A 19,424-nucleotide genomic window follows, 5' to 3' on the forward strand; every position below is an offset into this window, starting at 1 on the left:
TTCTCTATCGCTTCTATGGTTTCAATTCAATTCAATACAGCATTACATGTTATTTAGTAGACCTCTTATCCAGAGAGACTCACAGTGAACTAACTACAGGGACACTCTCCCTGGAGCAGCTCAGGGTTAAGTGCCTTGCTCAGGGGTACAATGGTGGCAGCCTGGTATTGAACTCACAATTGTGTTGTATTTGGAAGCCGTACCACTAGACCTTCACCACCCAGCATGATGTTCATTTAGTAAATGATGGTCCCATTGAGATGATGGATGATAAAGCAGGACATGCTTTAGGGCGGGGCTGCATCACATGACTGCATCAATCACAACAAATGAACATTTTAATAAAAAATGTAAATCAACCTCTTCCACTGAAAGTAATATTTTCCGGTATTATTTTAAGGCAAATTGAAATGATGAAATATTTGAGTTAAATATGTTTGATAGGTGAGCTGCCTTTTTCCTCTTAACTGCGCCATCAGTTCCTAATTATTTTATGGAACAGTTCATTATTCAATCCGTCTGCCTCACAGTATTCCATCGGACAGTCTGAAGAGCCGCGATACATTTTTGGGCGCTCCAGTAGCTTCACGTCTCATACGCACACATTCTTGCTGATCTATTATACTTCAGGGCCTTTCTCACGTACACAACAATCCACTTTGCTGTTGGAACGCAACACGTATTATGTATAATATGACATCCTTATTAGTATGAATAGTATGTTGGCATGCAATTTCGAACACAGCCTGAGTTCTGGTTCTAGCTTTACAAATGGTTTTCTGCATTTTGCTGTTTCATATCATTGCAATATATTTGTGTTAACAGTTGAACTCGTCTTCAGCATTCCTGTACAGACATTCCTTTAACTCATCAGCCAACATAGGGTTACTGATGTATCTGTGAAAAAGACGTTATTGGTCGGGATGTATCCTCCTATGTTATTCCAAAGTGTTGTGTAGTGTGTTGGTTACCCGGCTGTGTTGTGTTGTGGTTGGATTGTGTCACAGTGTTTCATGTTTTACAAAACAAGCCGGGGAAATCTTCTTCTTTGAAGACTCTTGTTAAGTGTGACTCCGCTCTTGGGTTGTGTGAGTCACACAAACATCTAAACAACGTGGGAACATCTTTCATTTCAGCCGACCAAAGTGGTTCTGGATATGATTTTGTCAGAGCAGACAGACACAAAGTGTTGTCTGATAAGATGAAACAAAACCACCACAACGTTCTGTCTTGTATTCTGCATGTTGAAACATTCATTATCTGCTCACCTTCATCTGCTACATTAAAGCAACATCCAGTCAGTTTGCTATATTAAAACCAAACTTCTCAAAATAACTGGGGAAAACTGGAAGACGAAGAGACATCATCAAACAAACCAAACTGACCAAACAAAATGAGCAGTGGAAGGTCAGATGTCACAGGGGCTTGACAGCAGATAATGAAGTTCGCCTGTGTCTCCACAATCATCATGCGGGATAGACAAGAGCAAGGAAAAAAGGAAGCCACTTACCAAATACATCAGCTGGACAAAGCAGAGCACGATGGGACATCACAGGAAGGGAAAGAAAAACATGACATTAACTTTTAAATTCTGACATCTCTTCAGAGATGGAAAAATGACTCACAATTAACTTTTAACTAAGTAGTAATACCAGTGTACAAATATTAAAAGTATTGTATAAGTATCAGCATCAAAATGTCCTTAAAGTACCAAAAGTTAAAATACTCTTTATACAAAATGGCCCATTTCAGAAGAATAGATATTATAACACAGCTTTGAACACTTGATTGTGATGCATGCTGCTGTCTGTTGTTTCTTTACAGCAGACCGCTGCTATGGACACAGTTTGGTCTCGCAACACAGCAAGCGGACTATTTGGATGTATTAGCGAAAGAATAAAATATTTTTTAAATCAATAACAAATGTGTTTTTTATTTTTTATTTTATTTAAATCAATAAAATGTTTCTTAAATAAAAAATCATTCTTGTTCACCACTTTAATGTTGCAGCTGGTAAAGGTGGAGCTCATTTTAATTATTTAATATACGGCTGGATGGCTCAATCTGTAATAATCTCTCATAATTTATTATCAGATTTATTTATTACATTTTGTATTAATAATCCAAATTTGCAAAGTAACATTATCAAATAAATGTAGTGCAGTAAAATGTACAATATTTGCCCCTAAAATGTAGTGGAGCAGGAGTATAAAGTAGCAGAAAATGAAAATACTTAAGTAAATTACAAGCACCTCAAAATACATAATACATAATGATACATAATAATAATCATTTCTCATAAGAGAGAAAAATCGGGAAGAGATTGCAAACCTTTCTTTGCTTTCTTCTGCAGCTTCAGAGTGTCTGAAGATCTCTTCTTGATCTCCTGACGGGCCTTCTTGTACTCTAGAGACAAAGATATATATCTGATATGCAAATAGAGAGGTCCATGAACACAGACACACGACACACATGACCTCATGCCTGGTGTCTGTCTTCACTTGTTTCTGTGTTTGTCTACCTTTGGCGTGGTCTTTGTCCAGAGTGTTGGCTACTCTCTTCCACTCCTCCATCTGCTCCTGTAGAGGGTTGATCAGACAGTCCAGAAACACCCTGCGGACACACACAAACACACACCATCAGCGCTGTCCCTTCTGGGAACAAAAAACAAGTCCCCACAACATAAATCTTGAACCTTAAGGTTTAAGTTAAGAGTATGGGTTGGGGTTGGGGTTAGACAAGTAGTTCAGGGTAGACGGTTTCACACCAAGCACGGATGTTTGTCAATTATTTTTGCATGGAAATGAATAAAAAGGATTTTGTGGAGTCTTATGAATGCCTGCACACCCGAAACATTGTCGGACAGATTTCCATCAATCTGCATTATAAGCAGCCATGTGCTTCTGTTTGTTGCAGGGGCAATTAACAAGTAATTCGGGTAACAAGTAATTCTTTGGATTGGATTGCTTTTTCGGAATAATCGGCCGGCCCCTTTATAAATCCCAATACCCCAAACCTCACTTGTAATCATGAACTCTCCTGGGTAACAGAAAGACTATGAGTGCAGATAAAAAACAAGATTCCTTCCAAAGACGTATGAGCTGACCTTTATGCTAGGATCAGACAACACATGCCGTGTGAGATGCTCACTATTACAGCTGCAACTAACAATTAGTTTACTATATATAATACATTAATCTGCCGAAAATGGCAACAATCACAGCTTCCCAGAGCCCAGGGTGACATCTTCAAATGTCTTGTTTTGTCCAACCAACCGTCCAAAACCAAATTCAGTTTGCAATGACAGAGAAAAACAGCACATTTACTTTGCTTTGACACGGAATGGATGGATGTTTGTATGTGGAGATGCATCATATAACCATTGTCCTGCTATACTGTGTCCCTGTTTACTAACTCAGCTGGAGGTCTCATCTTGTCATTTCAGTCTGTCTGACTCTCTTCCTCCATACTGGGAGAGGTAATGGACTCATGCAGAGACAGGAAGATGAAGAGGAGGAGGAAGGAGTTGGGTCAGGAGGAGTTTTCAGGCTCTTGGAAAGAAGGATGATGCTGCTGCAGCAGGAGGCTGAGAGAAACGTGACGCATTCAGAAAGTGAGTTTGAAGATGAGTTAATGAAGATAATTAACAAGACCTTCTCAGGAGGCAGCAAACGGGGATGAAGGGGCTAATACAATATTTAAACTCACAAAACATGCAGCAGAATACTTGAATCCTTCAAATGATTGAGGCACATAAAGGCAAAAAATAAATAAATAATTCCAAAGATCAAACGGTTTTAGCAATAAGGATGCTGGAAATTGAACAGGGAGAGACTGAGATGGAGGAAGAGGAGGAGCGGGTTGCCATGGAAAGCAGGGAGGAGATGCTACACCTGTTCAACGCACATACACGCGCACACACACACACACACACACACACACACACACACACACACACACACACACACACACACACACACACACAGATCTACTCACATGGAGAACTGGCGGAGTTTGGCCTCAATGCTGCGGTGCCTCATGCACATCCTGGTGAGGGCTGAACCGATGTCTCTGGTTCCTCCTGAAAACAAGACAGAGATAATCTGTCAGTCAAACGTGTCAAACTGATCACTGGAAGCTCTTTGAAACTGAAATTGATAAAATTCCACAATTAAAAATCATTTTAGTTTGCCTTAAATCCATTTAGCAAATTCACTCACTGGGGTGGAAAAACGAATAAAAAAGACAAACAGTAAACACCCTGAACGTATGAAGCCTGGACGTGACTCTCAATCACAACTGTAGTCGCTCTCAGACATGCGTGTGACAGACACGTGACTGTGCTGACAATTTTACATTCTCATTTTGTGAATACGCCCTCGGGTCACTTATCCCTCAAAGTCACAACTCAATCTGAAGATTGGGATTCACAACACTTCCACCAGAATCCCATTAAAGTGAAGGCAGCAGCCGCTAAAGGTTCAATGTGTCTCTTGTTCTGCCCTCTCAATCGTTGTAATACACGTGTCAGCTAATTATCAGATACAAGGATCTGCAAATGGACTAAACACAACATACAGTAAATTAGCAATCTTTAGTTGACATTAGATTTGAAATATGATTTGATTGTCTAAAGCAGGGATGGACAACTGGGGGTGGGGAGGGGGTCCTCTGGCAGTGAGGACACACTTTTTTTTGGCCCTCCCTATCCTCAAAGTTGCCCATCCCTGGTCTACAGTGTAACTTTAGGAGGAAGAGGTTGGATAACTTTAAGTTGAGGGAAAGTAAGAGGTGAGAGTTGGTCTCTGACAGCAGCCCTGTAGCTGACAGGGACTTCTGAGTTTGTCCCTTGCTCAAGGACACTCCAGCAGGGGAGACGAGGCTGTTTGAGAGTTAATTGTCAGTGTAGCAGAAGCTCCACAGGCACCCGAAGGAGCCAGATGGTCGTCCTCTCTCCCCCCCCCAGAGAGAGCACTCCCTCCTGGGGAAAGGTTCACCAGACCTCAGCCTGTCAGCCCGGAGATCCAACGACACCTCCAACACACTCACACATGCTAATGTTTGTGTTAGCAGAAGTACTTCGATAACCACATCCAAACTTAATACAAACACTTCTGTTTTGAGGTAAACATAGATTTTGTTAATTAATATCTGACAGGGGCTGCAATGATAGGTCGACTAATCCATTAGTCGATCGATAGAAAAACAAACATCTTGGTAATCGCTTAATCTTTAGAGTGCAACAAATAATCTACACATTTATTGATAATGAAAATGATCGTTAGTTGCAGCTATCTGACAGTACGTCTTATTTAATCAATATCTCATATTAATAAATGTATACTGAGTTACTCTTTAGGGTTTTCTACCTTTTGGGCTAGGGAGTGTATTATGTCAATGAAGGGTCCACATAAGTATAGTATACAAGAGAGTGTGTGTGTCTGGGGTGGGGTAGTGAGCACTGCATTGCACCACTGACACCTCTTTCTCTCCTCTGCTCTTCCCTCTCTCCACATGTCCTCTCTCTCTTTCCTACACATCTTCCTCTCACACCATCTCTCCCTTTCTTTCCTCTCTTCTCTTGATCCTCCCTAAAGCCTGAAAAATGTGCAGCAACTAAGAGCAACCCTTCCTCACAACACAAAAAGACCATCATTTAGGAGAGATATAATATGACTGTATATGTGGCCAGGATGGACACAAGCCTGAGACTTTGTAAATCTTTCTGACAGACTTTAGAGAATAAAAAACTTACAAAAAGTTTGAAGTTTCTGTGAACAGTGTCTCAAAACATCAAAATCTGTTTTATTAAGGAGGTTTGTTTGTCTGTCTGTCTGTCAGTAGAACTATGGGAATAAACTATCAACCAATTTTTATGAAACTATGTGGAAGGGTGTAGCAAGAGCCAAGAAAGAAGCCATTTCATTTTGGAGTGGATCCCAATCACTTGGCGGATCCACAAATGAGTTTGTTTGCTCTCGTTAACATTGGGAGATCAGGCTTTTGGCCTTAGCGGAGGTCTGCGCTCTCTAAGTGCCCTTCTAGTTATTCTAAGCATCACTGTGGTGATATATTATGTCCTGGTTGGACTGTTTAAACTCTGCTCTAACATCCTCTCTATTTGCAAAACGGCCGGATCATGTTAAGTACCTTACATGCGTCATGTGAAATAAGATGTTGAAGTATAAATTAAAACCTACAGCTGTTATCCCCTTGTGGCAAACATAAACGAGGTCCTCCTACTCATCGATAGAGGCCCCAATAAACACTTTTTGTCATCTGTCAAGTGAAGTTGTAGACTTGTTGGACTTCTTCCAGCAGGTTCAAGTCTTCTTCAATCCAGCATGGTGTTCATTTGGTAAGTGATGGTCCCATTTAGAGTAAAACAGATAAATAAAGCAGCGAATGCTTAAGGGATTGTTACCTTGACATTAAAAGGTTTCTACCACAGTGTTGTCTCTCCGTGTTAATGTCTTACAACCTTTTACCATCAGTGTGTTTTCAGTTCCTGAAAGTTAATTCTAACTTTATGGTTGCCTATAAATGTCTTGTTCAGCGTTCAGTTGCTCTCTCGTGTCACTATTGGTTCCAAAGCACCAAGATGGTGACGGCCAAAATGCCGAACTCGAGGCTTCAAAATGTGCTCCACAAACCAATGGGTGACGTCACGATGACTTCGTCCACTTCTTATAGAGTCTATGGTCTACATCTTCTGAAGGCATCATGGTGGCTTGTTTTATTCATAGAATCAGACATGTTAATGTGTTCCTTTAGGTTTTCTGAAGAACTTGTTTGGGTTGACTTTTTCTGACCCCTGATCTCTCGGACTCCTGGATCTGTGCCTGGGTCTTTCTCATTAATGCATCTATGCTTCAAACTGTTTTTCAGGTGAACATGTGAGCTTAATCTCTTCTCACTTCCAAACACCATCTCCTCTTCTCTTTTCCTCTGCCTCTTCCTTCACGCCATCTCTCTCCACCATCCTCACTATCTCTCTTTACACATCAGCCTCCACTCTCCTCTCCTCTCTCTTTTCCCACCGTTACACTGCCGACCCTCCTCTCTCCGTTCTTCATCCTTTTCCTCGCCCTTCCTCCTCTCTTCTCACCTTCAGACGAGGTGTTACATCCTCTCTTCTCACCTCCTCCTCTCTGCTGAGCTCCTTTGAAAAACAAGGTGTTATACTTCTGTATCAGTCCAGGCTGAATTCTCATCAGCCAGCAGAGCAATGTGAAATACATCGCATATGAAACGATCATCCGCAGAGCTCTGGTGTGCGTTTAAAGGCGAATATTATTCAAAATGACTGTGTTGTTACTCATGTTGCTAGTGGCGAGACACTGCTCTCTGGGGAAGTCGTTTCTACATAAATAGGGTGAAAGTTGAAAAGCAGACATTCAAACAGTTAAACATGCTCTGAAGCTGCACGCAGGACATCAACAAAAGACCAAAGACGATCAAGAGGAAAATTAATTTCCCAAACTTGCATGATTCACAGTTTGGCCCTGGTGCTGCCTGGGGGGCTGGAAGCTTTCATGACCCTGTTATAATGTGCGTCCTGCAATTCTCAGACCACAGCAGTTTGATGAATAATTCCGCAGTGCTACTAATATTAAGTGATATAATTCATATTCAGGTGCAGTTAAAAATAGGAGGTTTTATGATAATATTTCCATCGACTAAATGTGACACTACATTACTCGGTGGTCGTTACAAAATTATAAAATAAAAACTAATAAATATTTGAAATGAGCTCTAGTTGTTATTATATGGACTGTCGACATTAGCTTCCTCCTGATCCCGCCTCCATCTAATACAAGTCAATCAAAGAAGCAATAAAACAGCAGGATTCATGAGTTCAGCCTGTCTCCTACAAAACTCACATACAACTAAACTGCTTCTCAATTATGTTTCCAGGGAATTCTTTTCCTCTCGGATTACTGTCCGTTTTAAATGTGGTTAAAGATGTAAGATAAAACAACACAAACAAAAACGCAACAAAAATACTTGGTGATGTTTTTATTTAGGGTCAATTAAAAATAAATGACTTTTGGTTTCACACCAGACACGAACAGCGGCCTCCTGGGTGAAAGTTATGTGGGTTTTTTTCTATGAGTATGATTAGAAACATATTTGTAATACTTAAAATACCCTCGAAATGTAATTGTATTGTAATTCGTTGTATGGGAACATCATTTCTAGGAGACCAGCTAACTGCTAAATCAAGAGACGTATTTGCACCTTTGATTCTTGTCTCATAACTCAATCCGATCAAGTAAAGTGGCTTCAAAATGTGCTCTTTTACCTGCTAATGTTACTGGGCCTTTACTTTCACTTCCACCTGCAGAGGCCAATAACATAAGGCTTTTAAAATGACCTTTAATAATAACCTTGTGTATCACTTTTTAATAAAGCAGCTACTATGTGTTTCAGAACAACAGATAATGAAATATAGAACACACAACAATAAACTAAATAGTTCAAAACATGAAGATGGACCAAATTAATTAAAATGAAATTGATCTAAAATGCTGAAATAAGAGAGAAAAGAAGTTCAGTTTCATGAAAACTGACTAGTGGTGCTTTATTAAAAGCACACTACAGAAGTGTTCTTTGTCTGTGATACAATCAGCAGAATCCCCATCCTGGTGTTAGCAGATGAGTTCTGATCCGGCAGGGTCACAGTCAGTCGATTAGTTTCTGGTCAATTCATCTGATTGACCCAACCTCTCACGCTGGGCCTGTGTGTGTGTGTGTGTGTGTGTGTGTGTGTGTGTGTGTGTGTGTGTGTGTGTGTGTAATGACTGGCACTGAGGCCCAATTGACCCAATTCAGTGGGACAGAGCAGCGTCTCTGTCTGACCTGCAGCTGCAGACTGAAGGGCCTCGAGGCTCCACAGCAGCTCATCTGCATGTGAGAGCAAACCCTCAGAGGAAGTCCTGATCAAGCGAGGAACAAGCGATTAGTCATACACGAAACAGAAAGAAGTGTGTAATTGTAATATCTCTGTGTATAAACTTTCTAGCAATTTTCTCTTGTGTCTGTGTGTTAATGAAACTTTGGGAAAAGCAAACATTTTCCCCAAGTGCAATTTCAATACAATTACAAGTTACAAATACAATTGTAGTGTCTTTGTGATTCACATGGAGCTCAGTCCGCTGAAGCTCAGCTGGACACTCTTTAACACAATGTAACACTGCACTATACAACATTAGCATTGCTCCCTTATAACATTGTCAGACTCAATATGACCAGTTATATAAAAAAGGGTTTTAAAAATTGATGCAGCAGAACAACAGAAAAATATTGTCTTTTTTATTCCACACATTCTTCTGACTTACACCTACATTACCCACAATGCAACTTAACCAACAACAGTTTGTTCAGACATTCAGGTGTTATGCTAGGAGCAGCTAAAGTATCCGTCCATCCTGCAGCAGAGTTGAGTGGCGGGACACAGAGGTCTGGTAAGCTCACTTCTTTCTAACTCCACACCTCCAGATTTTTGATCTTCTCAAATGTATAAACCAATCCCAATGTGCACACTCACGGTCGTCGAGGCCTGTTCCCACAAGGTTCGTGAGGGGTAGGGCTATCCCCCTGACAAGTGCACGAGGGCTCTCTCACAGACATTTTGAGCCTTTATCTACACTTTCAGGACTTAAGTGTATCTGGAAACAATAAAGACAGATGCAGTAGAACACACCCTGTGATGTGAAAAATCAGTGGAGGTCCCCAGTGAAAGTGAGCAAAACACCAAATTACTCCACAATCCTGAATGACCGTGAGAATAAAATGAGTCACATTCATGTGTGTTGAAGATTGTTCAGAAATTCTCAGCATGAAATTTAGAACTGCATCCCTATGCTAAAGGTTAAACTACAGTAAAGAAACAAGAGGAACAGACATCCGGCAGGGCAGTAAATTGAATCCAGCAGACAGAGACTGAATGTAACCTTAATTTGAAAGCCGCACTGAGTATCCTGACCGATTCTTCCAAGACGGTACCATCACTGTGGTGCGCATCTCCAGATCCCGACAGTATAACGAGAGGAGGGTTTTGAACTTAACAGTGAACAGCCGTGACCTGGAATCTAAGACTGGAATTTGAACCCATCTCCCTCCATATGACTGACTGGGATGTGAACTCAGCCGTCACATCCCCACAGGAGCTGCTCCACTCAAACACTGGTGGAACTGGGCTGAGGAACCAGAGCAGCTGAAGACACACACACACACACACACACACACACACACACACACACACACACACACACACACACACACACACACACACACACACACACACACACACACACACACACACACACACACACACACACACACACACACACTGTGGCCCAGAAGGAGAGGCAGTAAATCACTGTCCTGCATTACCAGACTATATTTCTTGCCTTGTTGCTACAGGGAGGTTACGACTGTAGAGCTATTTTTGAGAACTGGAGCATGAGGAAAGAGGAGAGGAGAAGAAGACAAGGGAGGTGCAGAGGATGGGATGGAAAGAGGCAGAAGAAGACAGGAAGGCCAGAGGATGAAGAAGATGGTGAAGCATTAGTCCAAAACTTTTATTTCGTCTCCATTTTTGCTGTTCAGCGTTCACTGCATGTCCCGTGCATCAGCTGTGGCTCAAACAGTGTGGACGGGAGCCTAATATTACGTTATACAAGCGTTTAACATGTTGTATTGACTGACAGAGAGAGTGAGAGAGAAATGGACTTTGATTGGCTGTTAGTGTTCTATTGCTCTGAAAGTAATCCCAACAATATCGCTCGCCACTGTTGTTATCGTTATAGACTTTTAAAAGGATGTATTTATAGTTATCTTCTTGGTGTGGACGGCCCTTTATTGTTATGTCTGTTATGATTACACTGTGCCATCTCACTGTGATACCATCATCGCTGTAACCCAATTGAAAAGCAGCACACACAAACAAAACATGTGGAAGTGCTATAAAAGTGTAGAGTTTTGATGTCACAGTTGCTGGAGTCTGATTGGCTGAATAGCAGGCAGAGGTAACCAATCAGGTTATGGTCAAACAGCCGCATAGTGTTTCCTGGTGGTTGCATCAGTCAGCATCTCTCTCTCTCTCTCTCTCTCTCTCTCTCTCTCTCTCTCTCTCTCTCTCTCTCTCTCTCTCTCTCTCTCTCTGTGTCTGTCTGTGTCTGTCTGTCCTACTCTCATATAGCCACAAGGTCACTATACCACTTCAATACGTCTCGCATGTCAACAAGCATCAGAAGTGTCTCTGAAATACCAAGTTACAGCTAATTAGCCACACGTCAGAAAGGTCACATTGAGCTCAGCCGGAGAGACAAAGCTGCATGCCAACTAATATTTCACATTAACTACATCACACAATGTACATCGTGTGTCTAACACTGTACTAATACCTACAGCTGGCAACTCTTATGGGGGAAAGAAGAGAACGACAACTTATCAAAGCACCTTTCAACCAACCAATCCACCTTTTTCAACAATTAACTCGGGCGCTTTATTTTTTTTATACGTATTCAGAAATGTAATTGAAATCAAGATAATCTTTAGTCGTGATCTCATTCTCATTCAGTAGGCGTACGTAAAAACTTCAACCAATAAAGCATATTTCTTTATCAATCCCAGCCCTCGGCCTCCCGTCTCACTTCCTGTGTGATATTTATGATCGGTTCACACATGAGAATGACTTCCTCACTGTATTATGTCTATATACATGTATATTATGTGAGCCTGCTTCACTTCTTACTGTACACTCGCAGCAAAATGATGTATGAGCTGCAGTAACTTCTTTGCCCTGGGTTTCACCTCTCAGGCTACATAACTAGATTTGAAGATAGATCCCAGATGTACAGTATTTACAGGGGGTGGCATACTCAAGAATACGTGATAAAAGGGTATACTACGAAAATTATAATTGTAATTATTACAAGAAATGACACAACTATAAAAAAGCTGCATGTGTAATATAAGTATCAAAAAGTGAAAGTGAATATTTATATGCTGACTATACTATAAAAACATTAATACATATTTATACAGGCACTACTCAGGCCCACCGCCTCTAAACACAAGAGGGTTAGTATATTAATAATGCAGCAATTCACAACAACACTCATCATTTATCAGATGTGTGGTTATACTGCGATCTATATGGATATAAAAACAGGAAATAGGAATCACTTTTTCTTTTTTTGTGGAACATTGAAAGGTCAGTCCTCCAGCTTCTCTAAGAAAATTCAAACACTTGTTGGCATTCTGCTTTAAGTGGGTTAGGGTCCATGTGAGGTGGGAGGCTTTGGCGAGCTCAGTTAGAGGAGTAAACAGAATTCCTCACAGTTCCTCGGAGGGTGACGGGGTCGTACGGTCCTGGAATACCACACACCAAACCAGGGAGGGGAGCAGTCCAGAGATGCCTGGCAGTCTTAGGATGCCTCCTGCAAGGGTGTGTGTGTGTGTGTGTGTGTGTGTGTGTGTGTGTGTGTGTGTGTGTGTGTGTGTGTGTGGGAGAGGGTGTTTACAGTACAGTCTTAGGATTCTTTAAATAGGCGTCCAGGGAATATCTCCCCTCTCTCATTACGTCCTGAAGTTAGACCCTGGGATCAGTTTGCTGCTGTTGTGATTTAACTATCATGTGACAACGCTGCATTTTGCAAATTAAAGTTTCACACCGTAGACAATAAGTAGACGCTGTAGTAAATAGTGTATAATCAGTGTGGTTTCAGTTGAAGTTTCACACATGTTGTCTACACATCTGTTGACCTGTAACTGTTATAGCTGGTATCCCGGGGTTGTCATGGACAGTGATGACTGTCAATCATCAGTATTAAGACAGCTGCTGCCCCGTCAGCTGCTGCGACCTCCACTCAGTCAGCTGCTACAGGACGATAGACACTTGCAGGTAGAGGACAGAGGTTATAGCTCTTTTGTTTGTAACTAATGGCTGCATAACAATATTTGGGGGACTTTTACATATTTTTCACAGTAGGAATGTTCACCAAGTGAAATTAAGAAAGACTGCTATTAAAAATCTCAGCAGGTGATTTCACCACGACAGTTCCTCAGCCTGAACAGGTGGAGGTTTGAACTTGAGACTAAAGGTTGGAGGTGATTTAATTATGACTTTAGTCACACAGCATTACAACTTTTTTTCAAGAAATGATTATAACCCAACACCAGTATTATGGAAACTTCATTTATCACTGGCACAAAAGTTTACCCTGCAACCAACAACCGATAGCTTATCTTCTCAATTAATAAATCAGCCGATAAAAGATCACATAAGATGATGACAAGGTCTTCAAATCTCTTGTTTTGTCCAGCCAACGATCCAAAACCAAACAATATAAATTTACAACGATATAAAACAGAGAAAGCAGCAAATAATGACTCTCCTCAAAACAACATCAGTGCATATAAAAACATGTGACAATAAAGGTTTTTGTGGCGTAAACTGTATTTGAACTGTAGTTGCACATATTACAACACGGTATCACTTGTGTTGTTATCTCCCTCATGACTTAACAACACAAGCGGCAGATTTATCAGCCTCTGTGGAGCTCAGGAGGAATATTTGGGGAGATGTTCATGGATTGAGATGAACAGTTGAGTTTTTTCTCCTCCTCTGACTGCTGAGAAAACAGAACCAACGACTGAGCAGCTCAGAGGAGGATGCAGAGACAAACCAACCTCCCAGCCATCACACACACTGTTCACTAACTCACTCACACACACACACACACACACACACACACACACACACACAAAACGGGTGGAAACTCGTTTCAATCTACAGAGAAACAGGAATGCAGAAACAAGATCCCGCTGATATCAGACGCTCTTTAATCCTAACATTTTAAAACAACGTCCAGCGGTATCGTCCGCAGCCTGGACGAGTTTCAGCCAACACACACACTCTTTGAACTAAAACTAAAACAAAGCAAAGTGAGCGTTTGATTTGTTTGACCCGAGCTGCTGCCAGCCCCCCGAGCGAAACCAGAGCTCTTATTGCACCGCTAATCTGTAGTCTGAAAACGTTGGCAGGCTGACTGTGTTCACCCCTGTGTGTGTGTGTGTGTGTGTGTGTGTGTGTGTGTGTGTGTGTGTGTGTGTCAGAGAGCTGTATCTGAATGCTAAAATCTTGTGTCTCTTCAGAGTTCAAGCTCGCCTGCAAAGAGATGCTGCTTGGATTGTTGAAATCTCAATGTCTCTGCACTACAATCAAAATAGTTTTAAAAAACCACACTTTGGTAGTTACCTGAAGTATACACAGTCACATGGGGTTGTTATTCTTCTTTTCCACTATAGGTGTCACACTCACCTGACGTGTTTACAGCTTGTGTTATTTTGGTCTCTAAAGTGTACATCCTGGGAGGAGAAGGGCTTGATGATTAGTATTATTAATCAGTGGTGTCCACACATAGGCTGTACTCAGACCACATTCGTTATTGGTATGAGATAAAAAAAAACCGATTGTCAGATATGCAAGTTAATGGATACAAAATTCAAAATCTGTGTTAATTTAGTCAAAAATCGATACATTGGTGTTCAGACCTGCTTTAAAATTAGGGTTGCGCTTGAGGGGTGTTGTTGTAGTAATGGCCTAGCCCTGGTAGTACGTACCAGTAGTACTGGTGGTACATCTTCCAAATACAACACCAGATGGTTGTGAGTTCAATACCAGGGCTGCACCATTGAACCCACCTAAATCGAAAGTTAAATTAAAATGAGAGAGTTCAGTATTAATTTACATTTATGCGTGGCGTTTCTACTGACAAAACAAAACTGTATGGAAATGAGGCATTTGAAGCCAAAACAAAGCACAGCAGTTAATAAAAGTTCGAGACAGGATTGTACAAAGTGGAAACGTGGAATGTGTTCTTGCCATTCTAATATTCTACAACAGAAACAGCTGTAAAACTATATAAACACATTCTTAATTATTCTTTGTACTATCACAACTACCAATCTTATGAGAATAATATTTTTGTCCAGATGTCATAAGGGCAGACTGAAGCGGGAACACCTTTTTTTATTCAGTGTTTAATACTTCCTGAGCCGGGTGTTCTTACTTACAGTATTCATCATTAAATCATCTCGCAGTAATTCATACAAAACAAAAGGTGTCACTGTTTAAAAGTCTCAGCTGTAATTATCAACAGCAGCGGTGAAACCACGACAACATGTTGACAGTAAACAGTAAACAGCAGCAACTGGAGCGCAGAGAAGAGAGCGCCCGGTGTGCAGAGAACAAGCAAGAGGTTGAAACAGACAGAGGTAATAACAGAGTGACGGGACAGCAGGTGAACGTCTCTTTGTAGATGCACCTTATCTCCATATACACAAGGCAGAGCACTTACTGTTAATCTCTCACACACACACACACACACACACACACACACACACACACACACACACACACACACACACACACACACACACACAATTAAAGACGCCTTAGAGGAAAAGCAACATAAGACTGCTGGTCTCTTCTCTTCCACTTTTTTGTTTTTGACTTCCTTAATACCATAAACATGGTAAATAAGCTGAGATAGTTATATAGTTATTGTTATTATCAACCATTTGTTTTGTCTATCAAATGTCCAAGAGCCCAATCACAAGAGTTGTCACACACACATGAGGGAGGGAAAAGCAGAAAATCCTCACATTAGAGAAACTGTCACCAACACATCTTTAATATTTTAGCTTGAAATATGAACGGATATTACCAATACCAAGGCAAATTCCTTATATGTGGCAGTAAACCTGTTTCTGAGGAATCGAGAGCAGTTGCAGATTTATTTTCTGACAAACTATTCGATGAATCACTTTGTTTCAGTGCTAAAGACATCAGACAGTGGAAACAGGGGGATGGTTTTGACTGAAAATGTTACATGTGTTGTTTAAAATAAATCAGCTTAAATATATTTAAATGATAATTCTATACCAGTAATTACAAAGTGTGTTCTAGAAGTGAAAATAAAAACGTACAGAAAAGATGGACACAAATGATATACAACCATGACCTATCAGAGCGACATCAAGTCAACAAATCCCTAAACTTTGTGATTCAAGTCCTAAACAAGTCTGTGTGTCTGCTAGGGATGGGAATTGATAAGATTTTATTGATACCAATACAATAATCGATTCTGCTCATCGGTCTGGTCCCTTATCGACTGCCTTGTTGATTCCTGATTAGTTTTCTGTGTTTCCCAACCGGTTTTCAGCGTCAACGCAGTCTGAAGACAAAGGTCCTTTTGTGTATATGCATCATGTACATACTGTACATTAGGTCCCACGTGAAGTTTAAGTTGTAGAGGTGAAGTCAAAGTTAAGTTGCAGATATTTTTTGAATTTGCATTTGCTATAGTCACCAGGTTCATGACCGGATCGGACTCGACTTAAGGTCATGTGATGCGAGTGCACAGCTCTGGCAAACATAGAAGATCGATCATGAACAAGTCAAAGACGAAACTGTGTTTTAAGATGCTTCTTTACAAATGAATACAAAGATTTGAAGAAACAGCAGTTCTTATTACATTAATACTATATTCATGTTATTTCTGTTTTCTGATGCTGAGCATGAGATCGCAAGATGATACAGAAGCTTTGTGTGTTAGTTTGTCTGTAATTTACTGCGTGGGAGGTCTATGTTTACAGTAGAGTTTTCAGGTGTGTGTGTGTGTGTGTGTGTGTGTGTGTGTTGTGTGTGTGTGTTCACTACTAAAGGCCTGTTCGGGCAGCTCTCTCTCTCATCTGTGATTGGCTGTCATCTGTTAAACCAGACATACTTTGATCCTCCCATTGCACCCTGTGTCTCACACACACACACACACACACACACACACACACACACACACACACACACACACACACACACACACACACACACACACACAGGGACTCAAATGTGAATTATGAAAATGTCTTAAATATCTTTAAATGCTTTTTTTTGTTTTAAAGTACTGTTTTGGTATCACAGCATGATAACAATACCAAAACCCTGAGTATGAGCATAATACCAAATGATTGTACTTTGTTTTACCCAAACAAAGAAAAAACTATTCACATTTATCTAAATTGAATTTATTTCATGGCTATCATTTTACTATTTACTTACTATTATTTTCTCTTGCTATGTAAAGCAACATTATGAAGACTTTTTCCATTCTAGTGTTAGCATGGAGCACATTAGCGAGTGGGTCATCATTTCATTTGACCAAAAGGCTGATTTAAAGCTGATTTTCTGTCCATTTGAGGGCAGAACAAATCCATAACGCAATCTCACATGTTGATGAATATAAGTCCAATATTTACTCTCCTTTAGCTCTGCTTTGGTCTCCTACTGGAATAAGTGGCGTTCTAATGTCAGATAGGAGGGTTAATATGTCAACTTATAAGAGTAACAACACTAAGTCAGCTGCAGGAATAAGTGAAGTTGCATGAAGTGGGGGGGTAAAGGAGAGAGCTCATATCCGCAGCGTGATAGTGTAGTGGTGAATTATTTAACAGCCGCTCAACCTTTACAAATGTCTCTGACCTCCAGCTGCTAACCTCCACCACCACAACGACCACCGCCGCTCTCTTTCTCTTTAATATTTTCTTTAATTTGTTTACTCAACCACTTTCAACCAGAAGTGAGAAAATAATGAGGGAAAGAACTGGTTCTTAGGGTGATAAATTACTGTATGAATCTTGTGTTACGACCAGCAGCTTTTACCACAGAGACCTGCACACAGCTCGAGTACAGGCCTGCAGAGGGAGCGCTTAATTATTCTTTCTCATGCTCCCTGAGACGGGTGGGGCCTCATAACTAATTAGGCTTGTGCGGGGGATGAAAAGAACATACACAGCCTCACCTGCTGGGAGCCCCTGGTTAATAATTCAAACACACCCTCTGGCTGACTCACAGACATACAGCAGGTATAGTCCTGTAAGGGTACAATGTGGAGATGGCAGGGACTGAGACACAACTGTCGACATCTTCATCATCATCATTGAACATCTACCTTGAGGAGATAAAGGCTTGGATGAAAGACAATTTCCTTCAATTAAATATCTCAAAAACAGAGGCTATTTTAGTTGGCACACCACACCAGGTCTAGTCTTCCCTCATAACCCACATCACCTTTTCTGGTCAAAACATCCTCCTACCACCATCATTCACCAACCTAGGTGTAAGATTTGACCCTCATCTGACCTTTGACACCCACATCAAACATCTGTGCGAGACCTCCTTCTACCACCTCAGGAACATTGCAGAGCTCCGCCCCACACTCTCCCTGTCAGATGCTGAACAACTCGTCCACGCCTTTGTCTCCTCAAGGCTGGACTACTGCAACGCTCTCCTCATCGGGATTCCAAGCGGGAGCCTTCAGAAGCGCCAATACATCCAGAACAGCGGCGCTAGGATCCTGATGAGGGTGCGAAAATATAACCACATCACACCCATTCTCCACTCGCTCCACTGGCTTCCTGTCGCATTCAGGATCGAATACAAAATCTCCCTCCTCACCCATCAGTGCATACATGGAAATGCTCCTCCGTACCTCAAGGAACTCCTCCCTCAACAAACCTCCACACGCAACCTCCGCTCCTCTAAAAACACTTTGCTCCACCCCCCCAGGACCAAGCTCCGCACCATGGGCGATCGGGCCTTCTGCTCAGCCGCTCCTCGCCTGTGGAATGCCCTCCCAGAACACCTGAGGGCTCCACGGGCCACCGACTCCTTCAAGAAGGACCTAAAAACCTTTCTTTTCACAAAAGCATTTCCGTAAAATCTGTTGTTGTTGTTGTTGTCCTGCATTTTAGCGCCTTGAGATTGCTTTTAGCTTTGAAAGGCGCTTTAAAAATACAATTTATTATTATTATTATTACACAACAGAAATAAAAAATGGTTTGATTAGCAATTAGGATTATTTTTCTTAGTGACCAATAAATATTTGTATTTCTTTTGCGATTTCCAGGTTTAAATATTTCAGTTTCTTCTAATTTCTTGTTTTTACTGAAATATTTTATTTTAATTTAAAGAAAAAACCTGTATTTTTAAAGTTTCATTTGCTATCCAATTGGCAGAAATTCACTTTTAGGAAACATACATTTTTCAGATTTTGTTATCTGATATGAGGCCAATCGCTTATTTTCCACTTTGTTTTTTCCCAAGGTGCTACAATGTGAAAACTCACAAAGTACGCGGTTAAGGTCTCGTAAAATAAAGATAAACACTTGTTTTCCTCCAAAATGTCAACCTTTCAAAAATAAAGTAAAAATATACTTTTTTTTTTAATTAAAATTTTGAAATGACTTAGTGTGACTAAGATTCAGGCACATCTTATCAACACCTACAGAAGCGTGTAATCCTTAAATGTTTGTTACTGAGAATAGAACATTTAAAATGAGTAATCCCTAATATA

At 40.8% G+C, this 19,424-nt stretch overlaps 1 protein-coding gene across 1 annotated transcript in view; it reads right to left on the minus strand.

Annotated features, from left to right (window-relative positions):
* The window catches only part of LOC115015604 (protein MTSS 1-like), a 53,943-nt gene that overhangs the window by 15,984 nt on the left and 18,535 nt on the right, over positions 1-19,424 (minus strand). Inside the window, exons 4-7 of the mRNA XM_029443074.1 lie at positions 3,997-4,081; positions 2,522-2,613; positions 2,332-2,406; positions 1,511-1,522 (exon numbers count right to left, since the gene is read on the minus strand). Of these exons, the coding sequence (XP_029298934.1) occupies positions 1,511-1,522; positions 2,332-2,406; positions 2,522-2,613; positions 3,997-4,081 (264 nt within the window). The remainder of the gene's footprint in view (positions 1-1,510; positions 1,523-2,331; positions 2,407-2,521; positions 2,614-3,996; positions 4,082-19,424) is intronic.

The sequence above is a fragment of the Cottoperca gobio genome, chromosome 11 (genome assembly GCF_900634415.1).
Source record: "Cottoperca gobio chromosome 11, fCotGob3.1, whole genome shotgun sequence".
NCBI lineage: Eukaryota > Metazoa > Chordata > Actinopteri > Perciformes > Bovichtidae > Cottoperca > Cottoperca gobio.